This window comes from Augochlora pura, chromosome 8, assembly GCF_028453695.1.
Source record: "Augochlora pura isolate Apur16 chromosome 8, APUR_v2.2.1, whole genome shotgun sequence".
NCBI classification, from domain to species: Eukaryota; Metazoa; Arthropoda; class Insecta; order Hymenoptera; family Halictidae; genus Augochlora; species Augochlora pura.
The window spans coordinates 1007506-1024114 of record NC_135779.1 but is presented as its reverse complement, the minus strand read 5'-3'; the positions used below and the strand labels follow the sequence as shown (position 1 = coordinate 1024114).

Genomic DNA, 16609 nt, shown 5'->3' with positions numbered 1-16609 from the left:
TATGTCTTATAGACCCTGTACGATAAGATTTTGGAGAGAACTGCTGTTATGGTTGCTGGAGCGCTGTAGGAGTTACACTTTCAAAAAGGCTAGGAAAATTGAAGTCTGAAGGGGAATTGGAATTTGAAGATTTCTATCGATGAAGTGGATCGAGTGGCTCAGGCCTGCATACCAGGGCTCGGCCCATTAGCTGAACCAATTAATCAGCTATTCAGGGTCAATGTTATATTTTATTTTCAAGATGTTTTAACAGATGGAAAAATTTGTGGACGATCATGGATCACTATTGGCGAATCGAAGATCCACGGCCACTCTGTCGCCTCAAATGAAGCTAGTTTTACTCGAGTTGCTTAATCGTGTCATCCACTTTAATACTGATACTGGGCCGTTTCCCAGAACGAAAGCCTATAATAACACTGAAACTGGTATTATCGATTGGCGAAGCAGAGAACATCGATTTGCTCCGATGATCGGCGTTTTCGTCGGCGAAGGAGGATAATTGCTCGGACGAAGGTAATTGCGCAGCCGTCGGTGGGACGCGTGCAATTGAAGATCAAATTAACCATAGCGCGTCATCGTCCGCGCGAAATCTACTTCCTAGGTGCACGTTGCCCTCGCCGTCGGCGGCGTCTAAATCGAGAATGCACTTCAATCGAGCGACCGCAGCCGACGCGATGCGTAGCCCGATGCAACCGCACTCGAGCTTAAACAGTGGGCTTAACGGTCCCAGCGCGGGACTAATTAAGTATGTTTAATTAAGAAGAAGCCCTTCCTCTCCGGAAAGATCTTCTCCGGTTCCTCGATGCTCGCGCGATTACGTAAAAACCGGCGATAATCGAGGGGCTCCCAACGTTCATAGAAAGCTCGCGGGAGCGTCGCATGGGGCACCATGACGCGCGTGCACGTATTAGAAAGTCGTGACGCATGGCGGTTTCACGAAACAGGAAGAACGATAGCGAAATTCACGGCACGGCGGACGAGCTTTCAGGAAATGCTAACGTTCCGAGTGATTCGTTCTTGGCAGTCTCTGGCTATGTCCTGTGTACGCGCCCGCGTGTGCGTGTACGGGGAATATGGGCTGGTAATTAGTTGTCCAGGGTTTCCCGATGGTTTCTCGAACACAGGAAAACGGAAACAATGAGTGTCGCTTCTGGAAATTTAGATAAGCGAGCACGGGCTTCGATATCTTGCTAATAGTCTGCGAGTAAGTCAGTAATATGCATCGGGCGTCAACGCTAAATTAAACACGCGATGCAGCGATCATTTGATTAAAAATCATCTATAATTCATCCTCGTGTAACAAAACGTTCTGATAAATTTCAATATATATTTGTGTAAAAGGACAATGGTGGGTGTATTGGGTTAAACTACCGACTGAAAAGATCCAAGATACCAAAAACGAAAATGCGAGCGCTTCGAAACGAGAATCGCTGGAAACGTTCGTTTGATTATGCTTGTCAGCATAATGTTGGTCAACTTCGCGCGTCGATCCCGCAGTTTCTATTCGCGACACGATTCGTTTTGGCGGGACCGGTCCCCCGTTCGGCATTCTTTCTCACGAGCCGCGGGACACTCGAGGATGATTCACGGGCTGTTATCGAGCCACTCAAGACACGTGGTTTTCTCCGGAGCGAGCGCGATAACGACGGTGGTGCTTTGTATCACGCCCACTATTTATGGCGCCTTACGTACCGACACGATTGTTCGCGCTCTTCCCCTGCAGTTCCTCGATCGCTGTCAAATAGTCCCCCGGTTGACGCAACCGACTGAAAATACACGCGCGTGCCGGACACACCGAAGAGCGCGCGGACCACCACTCTCTCGGCTTCCTTCTTTCCCGATAGCTAGAAACATTGCATAACCAACGGAGTCCGAGAAACGCTCGGCCGAGAACGCGTCTATCGACCCACGCGCACTCCGATCGATCTCATCTTCGAAGTAACCTTTTCACCGAGAACATTTTCCACGAATTTATGAACCTGGTGGAACCGCAACGAGCCTCGAAACTAAATCGTAACAGAATCGAATCTAAATCGAATCTTAAATTAAAGTAGAGGTCCATCGTTCCAAATTTTTTTTCTCTAGCAAACAATCAAGAAAATTAGATAAAAAAAATACTGTACAGTAGTTAAAGGATACAGCTTTGCATTAAAAAATAATTCGCTTCGATTCGATCGATGCTGTTCCGACAAAAAATTCTTGAAGATCAAGGAGGAACGGGGATTATTTTGGAATTTGGATCATTTCGCGTGGCCTCGCGTGAGAAGGGTTGCAGGCTGAGCGATCGAAATTCGGGTCTCACGATCCGGCAGGCAGGTGATCAGAGTCACGAGAGTCTGGATCGGTGAGTCACGGCGGCGCGCGTGCCTCAGCGAGGCGGGATCGAGATCGAGAGGAGAGGTGAGGCGGATCCGTGCCGCGGAGGAGATCGATGAATCACCGAGAAACGGGTCTGCGGTGCGACGTCCGTCACGCTATCACACCGGCTCTGAAAATTCGTAACGATCGTGCCGCGGCCGAGGGAACACCGATTACAGATACTATTATCACGCTGGGTAGTGACGGCATTAGTCATCCACGATTACGACTACGTCGCTACCAATTACGCGGATGTTCCTCTTTGTGCAGAGATCAGCGAAGGTGAATACATTCGTGGATCGAAGAATAGAATCGATTTTACAAGAATAGGAAAAGAAAAAGAACTTCGAATTTTTATATATTTTTTGGCTTCCTTTTTCTTTTTTTTCTTTAATTTCTTTTTTGTTGTTGTTGAATTTTATGTGCATTTTTTCTGTCATTGTAAGAAAGGATTCGTCTGGTTGATAAACAAAGTTATTAAAAATTTTCAACGAGCACCATAGCGGTCCTGGACTTTGCCATAAAGGAAAATCGTGCAAGTTTTTGGGAGGAATCGTAGAATTCTCTACAGTGAAAATGATCGACGAGTAATTTGGGGGCTCTGGAATAATTAATCGTAAAGAGAAGATACGATTAAAAATTATAGTATATTGTAATTAAAAAGTATCATTAATAGTGTTATTCGTCGTGCTATTGTCGGATTCAGGAAGAATCATCGGACAGCCGGAAACGCTTATCGAACGCTTCGTAATAAGGTATTCGCGGAATTCCCGGTTACTTGTGTCACCCATTCTAGATTACACACAATGCTCTATTTATGCAATAACTCGTTGCACAATCGTCTGACGTAATCCCGCCGACTTACGTGCGTGTGTGTCTTAACCGACAAGAGAAAAATAACGTGTTAATTCTTGGAACCCCTTTGACCAGGAACGAACGGTGCGAGAGACAGCTTGACAAACATTTTTCCGACGTATCGACGAGCACGTACAATTATGCAACAACGTAATACGTCGGGCAATAATTTATTTACGTCGGTCGACGCGTCTCGCGCGATGTCACTGATCGAGCTTGACTCGCGCTGCTGGAAGGATTCAACGAGAATTCAATTCTCTTAAGAAGCATTTTATATTTTAAAAATTAACAATAAGGTTTTGCTAGCAAATATTTAACGAGGACTTTTGTGATTTCAAAGGGGTACTCTCGAATATGTGATCTAATTTTTAAAAATTAAATTTGTACCGAAAGTAGTCCCCCATCCGAGCATATTGCGCTAACCCTTTGCGCTCGAGTGGTGACTTTGAGACACACGAAAGTTATTATATTAAATTCAAAAATAATCTTTATATAAAATATAACTGGTCGAATAAAAAAGAAATACTGTAACTTGGAAAAATGATTTCGGATTTACAGATAAAATGGCTTTCGGCGCAAGGGTTTAAATCCGACGTCCAAGTTGGTAATTCATTGAAAAGAGTGAGAGAAACGTGACCGATTAAAAATGTCCTCGTTTCAATGGAGAGTCTGTTCACCAAACGAAGCGACAGCGTAGTTTTCACATTGTTTCGCACAGTCCCGATGGTTTTCCGCGTAAGCGTGACCGAGTGCGCGCTCGCAGCATGAACGAACCGCGCCGCGCCGGATGAATGGACGAGCCGTGAATCATTCGAGGAGGAAGTTCAAGGCCGTGCGTTACGATACCGAGAGCCACGTGCTCTTCTATCGCATCGCATTGTGCGTTATCAAGAGCGCGTAATGCGTGCGCCCGCTCGGCTCTTCTTTCCGCCTTCGAGAGACTCCATCCTCTCTCGACTGAGAAGGGTCGACGACCCTTAACAAAACGCGACGCCGAGGATCACGCTCGATCCCCTAACATCTCGCTCGATCCCCGAGGAATCCCGTGCCGGATAATCCGTGAAATTTACGATCGATCTATCCGCCCTAACATTCTCTCGGATCGACGTCCAAAGAACTCTACGCTTCGCCGACTGTCGGACCCGCATCTTCGAAGTCCGGAGCTTCGAAAATAGATCCCTATTGATCCGAGAGTAAAAGACAGCCTGGGATCTTTTAATATCGAGGATACGGAGGCGAGGATTTGTTGACTGGGCGACGAGAACTTTGACGCCGAGCCTTTTCAACGCTATTCTATTTAATTGTGACTGTGACTGCTCGAATTTTCTATAGAAAATCATTCGGGTGTTGAAGTTAATGGTTTACTCGACCAGATCTTTTAAGATCTTGAACGGCGGTCTGGGATTTGGATCATATGGTATCAGAAATAACCTGCAGACTAAACAAGAAGGTAGCAGATCAACTGGAATAAAAGACGTTTTATCGCCGGCATATTGGAAATACAAGATGGTGGACTCGAAGACCTAAGGCAAGGTATAATTTGGTAATTTGTCGACTTGGTATCTCTAGATTGTTTTATGCATTGGATTTAATATTTTAATGTCCTTTAATCCTCTGAGACGATGATCTTCCAGGATACAGGATCACCGTACACGAGATCACGGAATTAATCGCCGAGAATATTATTCTTTGGTCTCGCGTCCCGATTGCTCGCGTGTCCGATCTGGATCAGGAATTCGGGGGGTACGGGTGGTCCAGTAACGAGAAATTCGGTTGAGTCACGACGGATTGTGCACGGAGACGTTGGAAAGACGAGAAGGAGGAGAAGGAGGTGGTGGACAAGGGGGCCTCTGGAACGGGGCGCGCGCGAGTTCCCAGTTCCCATACCGGGGTCCGGCCCCTTTGGCGGATGCCGATGACTCACGGAGGAATTCCAGACGCGCGAGCGCGGTCATCGACAGCCCCCCTTTCCTTTTTCTCACCTTTGGGTCAGTAGACGTAGCCTGGACAACACGGCTGCCGCTGCTTCGTACACGACCGCGACGACGACCGTCGACTGCGCGCCAATCGGTGCCCGGTGACGCCAGGCCGGCGTCATTTTTATAGCCGCGGCGCTTAGCCACGGTGCTCGACGATTTTCAAAGATCTTTTCTACAGATTTCTATGGTGATTCTATACGTGTTGGCATTTCAGTGCTGTGGAGCACTGTGGTTCAACCCTTTCGGTACGAGCTGAAATCTGATGACCTGAGTGGACGAGTGCCGGATATATTTGGCCTCCGTGCGACGATCGTTATAAATAACAAAATTTTGTAGAAATACCTCTTAAGATTTTATATAAATTGTCGCAAAATTGTCACGGCAGCAAAAGTGTCACGGTAGACAGAGTGCTCCTACCGAAATGGTTAAACTTCGTCTTCACTCTCCGCTATTTTATTTATAAAATTTATAGTCGCCAATTCGCATTGCCGTGCTACGATTATTCAGCCCTCGATGAAATCTAAATCCAGCGACGAGATCGATGGATCGTAAAGGAAGATCGGTAAGATCAATCGGTTTAAGGTCTCCGAGAGGAGCATAAGAACCCGCGGCTCGTAAAAGGGGAGGGACAGTTTCGGGACTATTCTGGTTCGGATGCTCGCTAAGGGAACGCGAAAAAGAAAGAAGTTTGGCGCGCGTTGTGTTGGTTTCGCGGCGACACACGTGAGTCATCGGCAGGCCCGTGAAAGTCGCGTTCTCGCGTCGCGGCGATCCTAGGGACAGCATGATCGGACTAACGATCGCTGCACCGTTAGGATGGCCAGACGGTGCGCGATGCGAACAAACACGGCGCTCGCGGCTACCGTCACATTTTTCTAACGCGACCCGTTAACGTTCGGTCGACCATAAGCGATGGAATATCGTCGCGCGGCTGCCAACATCGTCCGGTTCTTTCCGTTGATATTTATTCATAACGATTTTTTAAATATTAGTAAATTGATTGTTTTAAAACGTCTCGTGATAATTTTTAGAGGCGCCTGAGAGTCGCCATTCGACCGCAAAGGGGTTGTGGAGAAAATAACAGAATTCCAACTTTAATAAAAACAGAATATTTGCACTTGACTTTTAAACTTATTTCTAGGAATCGTCAATATGAGTCTAACTTCGGCAAAAGGGTTAAGTCGACCACCATTCCAAGAACAACATTTCCGGTTCGACGCTAAGTTCGAATATTCGGAAACCAGCGTGTTGTTCTCGCGAACGGGGAAAACGTCCTGTTTTCTGGCACGGTAGAAAATGTTATGGAAATGAGACTGCATTGTTGTAGGCTCGACTTGTCCCGTCCTGTGTCAGGGTTTCACGAAAGAACGACCGGAACGTGCCTACCTGCGCGTTCCTCTCGGCCGGGCGACGCTCTCGTCGCTCGTTGGTCGTCGCGCGACGATTCAAATGGAAATCCCGAACGGGCGGACTCACCTGAAACACAAAGAGACAAGGCCCGGTTAGGCGCGATTTAAAGAAGAGGGCCATTCGAAATTACAAGCACGAGGGACGCGAGCAAGGCGCCACGGGCCTCGCAGATTTAATTACGACCGTGTCGATACGCCCACACAGCCCGCGCGCGTCTCTCGTCCTTCGTGAAATCGTCACGCGATCGTGCACGAAATTATGAGACCTCCTAAACATTGTCGGGCACGACGTTGCTTTTATGTTTGGAACCGGACTGTTTGCTTCTACCTTCGTTATTTATTCTGATCTTTTTCTGCCGCGACGACAAATTAAAGCACTCTGAAAATTGGTCAACTTCGACCGACGATAACTCCGAGCAGAATCGTCGCAGGAGGACGAGGTTTCTTTCAAATTGAAGCTTGAAGCTTCTATTTTAAGATAGTATATCTGAATTTTAACTTTGATGCATCCTAGCTAATGTAACCCTTTAAATTCGAGACCTTGTCTATCGTACTGGACATTGCCGAGTTCAACGAAATGCCCAGGTCCTATAAATTTTTTTTCGAAAACGCCGTTTACAGGTTAAAAAAATTCGATCCTTCCCCGTTAATTTAAAAAAAGAGAGACCTGGCTGCGATTTTTTTTCACAAAGTTACAGTACTTTGAAGTAACCCTTGCATGTTTGGCACGTGTCGCCTAAATTGGCGTTATCGGATATGCATTACAAAAAAGATGCCGGTCGGTCTTTGCATGTAGTGCCAATTTACGTGACACTATTTTAAAGTAGAGGTTTCAAGCTACAATATAAAAAAATTTCATCATCCTACGACGATTTTTCGCGGAGTTATCGTCACTCAAAGTGTGACCAATTTTTATCCATTCGTGCTGCAATATTGAGGAGCAGTGATTTGTATGTAACTAGATTAAATTGCAATTATGCTTTGCACATGCAACTTTGCTTTCGACCATCGAAATTTCGAATGTGTCCAGAGAAGTTTTCGTTCGCCAGTGAAGAGACGACAGCCGAAGTCCAGCAGAAAGGGTGCACGGGCGTGGGCGTCGCTAATCAGCAGCGGCGCCACTCGAGCGGATTATCAACCTGCGAGTCTCGAGGCCAACAGAGAGGAGACGGGGAGTTCGCGGGAGGGGAACGAGAGACCTGTAAACTGCGATGTAAATGACCGCGATCGCGCGCTCGATTGCGTCACACGGGTTTCTGCATTCGAGTGCATCTCCGCGAAGGTACGGAGAGGGAGGGGGAGCGCGGAAGCGGTGCTAACGGGACGGCATCGCGGTCACGGAATCGCTCGTTTTCATATCGCCGCCAGTCAATACCCGTTGATAAAGTAACCCCGGGCAATATTCGCGGGAATCCATTGCCGGCTACAATGTTCTCCGCGATAGCCGCGAAACAGGTCGACGACGAGCCTTCGATTTATTCAAATGCATCGAAGTCTTTTTGAATACGATTTACTGCGACACGAAAATGCCTTTTTCCAGCAGGCTTGCAAAGTCTAGGAGACCTTCGATTTATTCTAACGAGTCATATTCTTTTCGAGAATTTCCTGACAGGAAAAATTGTGGAAGATAAAAAATAAAACGGTACCTCTTGTAACGCTATAACGGGTCGCGTTATTGCGAATATGATTCAGCATTGAAGATTCAGCAAAATTCAAAGTAACTGTGCACGTCGAATAAGCGCAACATCGTTTCGCCTTTATGTAAAGTACGAATCTTTTTTGTATCGATTACTGTAAGGAAGATAGGCGAACGAATTTATTAGCATCGCGGAACTGATTTGCGAATCGCGGGATAACGACGCGGGGGTGACGATGATGGTGCCAGAGTAAAAATGGCCACCTGTGATTTCGCTGATCACGTAGTATGCGCAGCAGCGTCGTGAGCGCCTTTCCAAGCGATGGAAGAGGCACACAGCGCATCTGTCGGCGAAGGGGAATTCGCGGAGGAAACCTCTAATTGAACGGCTCGTAAAACCGTTTGCGAAACCGTGTCCAATTGTTCCGGCTCGTAAACCGTCGGAAAAAGCGCGGCGCTTCGCGTCCAACTAAACTGGAGGCGCGGCAATTGTCTCGCGCTTAATTGACTCGCCGAAACCGTCGAGAGTATCGTCTGTTCATTAACGTCGGACGAAAACGAAGAGAAAAAACGTCGGAAGAAACACCGGAAAGAGAGAGAGCGGAGTTAAAGACGCTGAAATTACGGAAAGAAGACGAACGGGTTACGTAAAACGTGTACGGTAGCTTCCGGTGGACGTCGAGGAGGAACGAGCGGTCGTACAAGAGCGGTTCAGAGGGCAGGTAGCGCGGCCAAAAGGCTTCTCAGGTGGACACGAACAGGAAAGAAAGAAGAAATTGTAATTAGTCGGGCTCGCCCAGCCTGATGCTAATTAACCGCCTAACGAGCGGATACCGGACCGTTTCGGTCGTTGCCAACCGAGATCTAAACGTCGCGATAAACGATTCTTTCCATTGGCCAAGGACGGGGCTATTAGCCGCTGTTTTCCGTATCAATTGCGGCTAACTGGCGCGACTTTGTCGGACACCGTAAATTACAGAAATATCTGCCGGCTGCGGCGAGGTGGCGAATATTTTTAACAATAGTACCAGACAGTTTTTGTTTCTTTTATTGTCTGTATGTACTTTTCTCTCTATACTCTGATAACAGAAGAATTTATTATTACTTCGACGTAATAGAAATTAATAATATATAAGGGGTTAATACGTAATGTTTCTATGATATTCGTAGGCCATTCCAACCGTCGTAAAGATGGCACAGCAAGAAAATGAGCAGCAATACGCTCCGTGATACGCCGCGTGTTCGAAGAAAAGCTGGTCGAGGCTTTCAACGAAAAGAGCCCGCAGCTCGCCGGCCCATCGGATCGTAAACGAGACAATGCGCCTCTCGAATTTGCCGGCCAACGAGACTCGCATTATCCGTCCGCGGCGGCGTGGCAGCCGCGCGAATAGGTGACCTATGCACCTCGCGCTCCGAGATTCTCGCGTCTCAGCGCATCGCGAAACGTATCATCTTGCCGTCGAGGCATCGACCGACACACGTGTGCCACCACGAACACCGTAATCTCGGGGCTCTTCCATTGTCTCTACGGCGAGACCGTGTAATCTTACCGTCCCGGCGACTCCCATAAACCCGTGTGCGCCCATCGTCCTCCCGGCCGGTTCTCCAGATGAATCGCGCGCGTCGCGACGCCGAGCTGTCGCGCGTTTCTCTCTCTCTCTCTCTCTCTCTCTCTCTCTCTCTCTCGAGCAGCTGCTTACGCGGTTTTCTTTGCGCCGCGGCGAACAGGCCCCGCGGTCTGCGTGACATTTCTACGACAACAGAAACACGAGGCGCGCAGGAATAGAACGCGCGACACCCGACGCCGAAGAGGAAACCGGTCGCGCGAACTCGCCGCGGGCTGATTACGCGTCGGGCCGAGTGGGAGATATCGCGCCTGCCGCGTGAACGCTCGACGTGTATCGACGGCCTCTCTTCTGCGGCCGGACTGTTCTCGAATTCCTTTGGCCAAGAGGATTCTCAACTCTCGCGGACTTCTTCGGCTCGGTCAGAGGTCCTATTCGTTCACGTGTTTACGTTTCCTCTCACGGTCTTCGTCTTCGCGACCAGTTCGAGGGACCTTCTCGCTTCGAACGCCGTTCGAACGTGTTTATGAAGATATAATGAGATGCTAAGCTATGACAACTTCTTCAGCAGAGTCTGCAGAAGGATTTCCATACAGGAAGCGACCTATAAGAAGCGAGGAATCCGTCGGGAACACGATGCAGGAGGACGAATAGATCGCAGTTCAGATTTGGAGACTTCGTATGCCGTCTGGCTCTTTCTGGAATTTTTATCAAACACACTAGCAGACCGACTGTCTCGAAATTTTTAGGACTCCTCGCACCGTCCTTAAACTATCGAACCATATTTGTTTCAGCTAGATCATCATCCTACTGAAACTAATATTTCTACAGCGCGGAAAGGTACATTCACCTCGAAACTCTTACTCTAAAATCAGAGCGACGTTCTCGAATTTTTTTCTGCAAAAGTATCAAACGAATCCTCTCGAAACTTTCAGAACACGTTACGGCATCTTCGCAGCACCGAAAAATATTTTTCTCAGCCAAGAAGAAGCATTCGCCGCGAGGTTAAAAACGATATTTGCCGAGCGCGTCGGGGAGCGTCCGGCGTCAGGAACGTGCGAGAGGCGGCGACGAGATTGCAAAGAGCGCGATGCCGATGACTTGTGTCATCGAAGGAAAACGCGCGTCAAGTTATTCCCTCGGAGAGGGTGACGGGACGGCCGCGGCTGCCGACCGGAATACGCGATTAGCCGCGACGACAAAAGCGAAGAGAACGACAGCGTGTCTGCCAGTCCTTCGACGCTGAACTTTACGTAATTCGTTGACGTCGTTGAACAAATATCGTGCTTGCCGGTCTCTCTCTCTCTCTCTCTCTCCTTATCTCCCAACTGGCCGATTATTTAATGGGATCACCGCGCCACCGACCGCGTAAATAATTTCTCCCTCGTTCTTCTCGTCGGCTCATTCATCCGCAAGCTGTTCGGTCGGCTCATCTGGCCGGGTAATTACTATTGTGTGGCGCTCGTTTTCTTTCCGAAGAGAGGACGGCGACGAGAGAGAGAGAACGCTAACAAGAGAGAGAAAGAGAGAGAGAGAGAGAGAGAGAATGGCGAGGGAGATGGAGCAAGAGGGAAAGGGCGTCTCCTCCGCGTCGCTTTACGGCCGCAGATTAAACGCATCCGGTTCGACGTCGACACGCGGCTTTTGTGAAAGTCTCCGGCAAGCGCGGCGCGGGCTTTTCTGCGCCTCTCCTCATTCCGACCGCGAGTTCCACGAATTGTTTGCTCGAATTATTCCGTCGCTTCCGGGCGATCCACGAGCGCCGGAAACCACCGGTTTCTGCCCCGAGACACCGCCCCGCGTCGTCGGCCGGACATGCTCTTCTCCTCTGGAAATACCACAGCGCCCGCGACTGCTCTCGAATTGCTTGCGAGCAAACCCCTCCTGCCGCTTTGTATAAAGTTGCACGCATTTGCATATATTGTTCGGCAACGTTGCGATATTCAGTGCCGACAATCGACCATTAAAATTCCCACATATAATAGTTAAAGCAACTTAATTAATTGCAATATTTTCTCTGTCGATAAAATAATTCTTGCTGATCTTCGCTGAAAACGATTTTGTGACCTGCCGACGAAATAAATTGTTACAGTCTAAATTGTTAAAGTCTGTTACGGTATACCGTGGAACGAGGCGTTAAAAAAGTGGACGGACTAATTTGCGGAGACGAAGAAGAGGATCCCGGGTAACGGGCATTTGTCACGTAATTCTATTTCGGGTCCGGGTTTTTTATTCGCGGGCGTAGAATCGAGTGTACGAGGCGAGGCGACGGCGACGGGTCCGTAAATGGTGGGATCGAAAACCAACGCGACGGCGCGGTGATAAATTGAATAAGAGGGTAGCCCGTGGCACGCGACGATCGCTTTCATTAAATGGATGTTTCGTGATCGTTAAAGCGGCATTAATATCAATGTCTCCTCCTCGCGGGGAGGATGCAAGCTGCGAGCGTCTTCGGCGCGCCTTTCACTTGCTCGCTCGCTCGCTATTTCGCGCGGGGCTTACTTTCACCGTGTTAAATTCATTTTAATTTGATATTTTAATCCTCACGAAATTTCCATTTGCTTCATATTGTATTGCGTTCCCGCAAAGCAAGGATACTTTTGAAACAACATCGATCATATCAATGTTCAACTTTGAAAAGTCGTGGGAGAATCGATAAATTTTTTTCTAAATCAGGACTAAAACTACGTGATTGCATATAGTTATAGCTTTAAAACGAGCCAAGGTTCATCCCTGTACGATTTTTTTTAACCAAGTTATGGCCATTTCTTTGACTCAATACCTCCACGACCCGGTCCATAAGTAGGCTAAAATCCCTTCGAAAATTCAAATGGCCGCCATTTTGTCCAGAATGATCGTACAGAGATGGCTCAAAACCCATTTTCAAGTGGAAAGCCTCCTTTTTATGACTATCTTCGTCGCATTAGTGTACCGTGACCATAGATTTCTCAGTCATTAATTTTACAAGACCTCCATCGAGGTGCTACCGTAGGAAAGAAGGCTGGCATCATCGGCAACAGTAGATAATGGTAATGGTTTAGAGAGGCAGTTCCCGAGGAATCCGCGCGAAGCTCGCAGTCCTTGGTGGCGGAGTTTACAGCGCGAAAACGAAGCGAATTCGGTGGACTCTCGCGGGGCGCGTCGCGGCTCGGCCCGAGCGGAATCGACGAGGCGCGGGTTAATCGTTTACCGTCTGGTCCGGCTTGAAAAAAGAAACAGAGAGCCGGGAGAGCCGTGGACGCCGTAAAAGCGAGCGCGCGAGGCATAAAAGATTCATTTTGCCAGCGAGGTGACCCTGTCGACCCAGCATCCGCTCTCTGTGGGCGGCTTGCTCGCTTACTCTCTCCTTCTGCAATCTCTCCTCTCCTCTCCTCTCCTCGAGCCCGCTTGCTCGCCTGCTTCGCCCCGTCTTCTGTCTCTCTCTCTCTTCGACTCCGCTCCGCGGGTCTCTCTCCTTTTCTCCGACTCCGGCTCTGCTCGTTTTCTTTTTCTATTTCGCGGCCCTCCTTTCGAGGTGAGCAGAGAAAAAGGGAGGAAGGAGGGGGGGGGGAGAGGTCTGGCTCGTTGAGACAATCAAGCGACAGCTCGTTAAGTGTAACTGGTACTAAATTGCCGAGAGTTGGGAGACCGACAGCACCACCGCCGACCGCTCACGAATTCGTCGCCTTTCTTTTCGGGGACTTACCCGCCGCCGCATCGAGGACTTGTGCCCGGATGGCACAAAGACATCTTTAAGACGTCTCGAATGTCTTTACGTACTAAGGACAGCCTGGACACGTCTTGTGTTACAGATCGAGACGTCCTTAAGCTGTGTGAAAGACGTCTGTTAGGGGATGTCGTTTTAAGAAGTTTTAAAAGCGAAAAGTTCCTTTAACGTCTGAAATAAGACGTCTTGAAGGCGTCAATTTTGTAAGACCTACAGACCTAAAATGAATGTAAAATGGACGTCTTGACTCTTTACGATTGGGTGGCGTTTCTAAAGCGCCGCTAAAAATGATTATGCCACGTTTCAAAATAATTTTTATCTTAATATTATTTTCTAATTTTTTGTCAGTCTCAAAATGCAATTTCATTACGTATAAAATACTTCAAGTTATGTAAAATGCAAGCACTGTAAATTTGAACGAATGTTTTCGATTTCCAGTTAAAACGGCTCCGACTGCAAAGGGTTAAAAAAGACTTCAAGACGTTTATTAGGTAGCCACCGTGCCGGCAATCGACGATCCTAGATCATCGGCGAGTTTCGTTGGAGAACAGCCGAATTTAGCGAGCTGATATAGATCGCAAAGTTTCCCGAATTTTCCGCGGTTTGCCGGGTTTCGGAGGCTCTCGCGGAGACGTCTGTTCGATCGCAGGGCGACGAGGGATCCGTTGAACGGCGGTGATAAAGCCGCGGCCAGGAGGAAATAATGAATCGCGAGGAACGAGAGACTAATGAGAAGGGAGCCAGGCGGAATTTCGCGGCCGCGACAGAAACGCTCCTCTCTCTCTCTCTCTCTCTCCGGTCTATATTTAAGCGGACCTATATTCGACCGGTTCGAAGACAGCCGACGAGTGCAGCGAGCGCGCGGGACCAGCCAGAGCTTCTCGCCGGCCACGACGAATACAACGACGACGGCTGCCGTTGACGTCAGAAAAATTGGACGCGAGAGCTTTCGCTCTGTCTCTACCTCTCTCTCCCTCTTTCTCTCTTTCTCGATCGGTTTGTTTTTCCTTCCGAGAGAAGACGGCTGCGACGATATTCATGAAATTCGCCGCGGACACTCGGTTCTCAGAAAAGTAACGGAAAGTAAATTCACCGCGTCGGAAACGCGTAAGTCAATTTACCGACACGCGTCTTCGTCGATTCGTGTATCATCGAACGTGGTCGACGATTTTATAGACAGCGTCTAGATCCCCGCTGAAATTATGCTTTGCTATGGATAAAACGTGTCGAAGCGGCTTGCATCTCGTTTTAGCAAGGCGATCATTTTTCTTCTTGGAATGGTCGGAAGGCCAGCCGCAAAGACTGTGCGAACGAAGAACTGTATTGCTCCAGAATCGACGCAATTTTTAATGACATGGTAGAAATTCTCGCGTTGTTTCTTCGCGCGAATTTAGATGGACGTCTCGCGACTCCGGATCAGAGGTAAAATAGTAAAACATAATAAAATAATTTCACTAATGGATTTGGCGATGCAAAGACTGTGTTAAGAACCGACGACAAATGCGTATCGGTCGCAACAGAATATATTCGCAGCAGCCCGAGGGAACATAACCAGGAACAGAAAACGGACGATCTGCGTCGCGTTCGGGAGAATCCCCGACGATTTCCTGTGTCCGGCCGTGAACGTGACCGTCCAAATAACCAACGGACCACCGTCGCGACCCAGCCACCACCAATGCTACTACCGTCGTCCGTTTCGACGACGTCGACGGAAAGAATGGGCGCGAGCCGCGCGGCGCATTGGGTGCCGGTGGCCGGGTGTTTTTCGCTGGTTTTCTGGCGCGTCGCCAAGTTATTTCGACCGGCCGCGTCTGGTAATCTTCTGCCGCGGACTGCCGATGGCTTACGTAACCTGAAACCAGCTTGGAGTTTGTTAAACCCCGTTCCCGATCTCTTTACCTAAAAAAAGGTTTCCCGTCGCCGGATCCGCTCGCGTCCGGAAAAACAAGATCACGCTCGCGCCGCTTCGATCCAGCCAGAGCGATGCTCGCGAAATTGTGGAAAAATTGCGCGAAATTCGGGGAGGAAAAGATTTTATTTTCTGCAAATTGAAGGAGTGATAACAGAGCTTTGCAACAATGATTTCGAAGTGATTGTCTCGAGACCAAAGCCGTAGAAATGCTCTCGCTTGACACTACAGGTCACTGACACTGTAAGTGCGAACTCGGCGCTCGGGGTTTCTACAAACAATTGAGCGATTAATTAATTGATAATGTCTATGAATCTATTTTTGTATTAGAATTGATATTATTCAACTTTCTTTGTCATAGCCGCCGAGACCTCGCGGGCACTATACTTATAGTGTGTCGAGGCGGCTTAATTTTCCATCGGAGCAATCGCATGGACCCGCAAGAGACCGAGCCTCGCGCTGGTGACCCCGCCTCCTCGTGGCCCCCGCTGGTAACGTCGCGCCTCCAAGAACCCGAAAGGGTGATTGCAGGCTAAGTGGGTCACTTCCCTCTCTGGGACGGTCTTCTCCTCGGATGATCCCTAACGGGTGACGGGGGGTTTTCCCTGCCTAACGCGCACACGTTCCAGGTGTGCGAGTACCTCTCTTATCAGTGGTTTATCGCCCCAACATCGTCGGCATAGGCTAACTTGTAGCCTGGTCCGAATGAGCTAGCGCTTGCGCTCAATATAAAGCTCCTGGTCACTTTAACACTTTCTTTGTCATTCTGACTGCTCATTCTACTTATCTCAATGCTCAACTTTGAAAAATCGTGGGTGGATCGATAAATTTTTTTTCTAAATCAGGACTAAAACTACTTGATTGCATATAGTATTAGCTTTAAAACGAGCCAAGGTTCATCCCTGTACGATTTTTTTAAACCGACTTATGGCCATTTCTTTGACTCGATACCTCCCCGACCCGGACCAGAAGTGGGCTAAAATCCCTTCAAAAATTCAAATGGCCGCCATTTTGTGTAGGATGATCGTACAGAGATGGGTCAAGGCCCATTTTCAAGTGGAAAGCCTCCTCTTTATGGCTACTTTCATGACATTAGTCTACCATGACCATAGATTTCTCGGTAATTAATTTTACTCTTGTCATTCCGACTGATCTTGGTAGAAATAGGTATACTTGAATTACTGGTGACTCT

General features: G+C 48.4%; 1 protein-coding gene across 6 annotated transcripts in view; it reads right to left on the bottom strand.

Annotated features, from left to right (window-relative positions):
• Sarm (sterile alpha and armadillo motif) overlaps positions 1 to 16609 on the bottom strand; it is a 110619-nt gene that overhangs the window by 36312 nt on the left and 57698 nt on the right. For 3 of the 6 annotated variants that reach the window (XM_078188569.1, XM_078188570.1, XM_078188571.1), the window contains exon 2: positions 6579 to 6668. The exons of the other annotated variants lie outside the window; for them this stretch is intronic. In XM_078188569.1, the coding sequence (XP_078044695.1) occupies positions 6579 to 6668 (90 nt within the window). The remainder of the gene's footprint in view (positions 1 to 6578; positions 6669 to 16609) is intronic. 6 annotated transcript variants of the gene reach the window in all.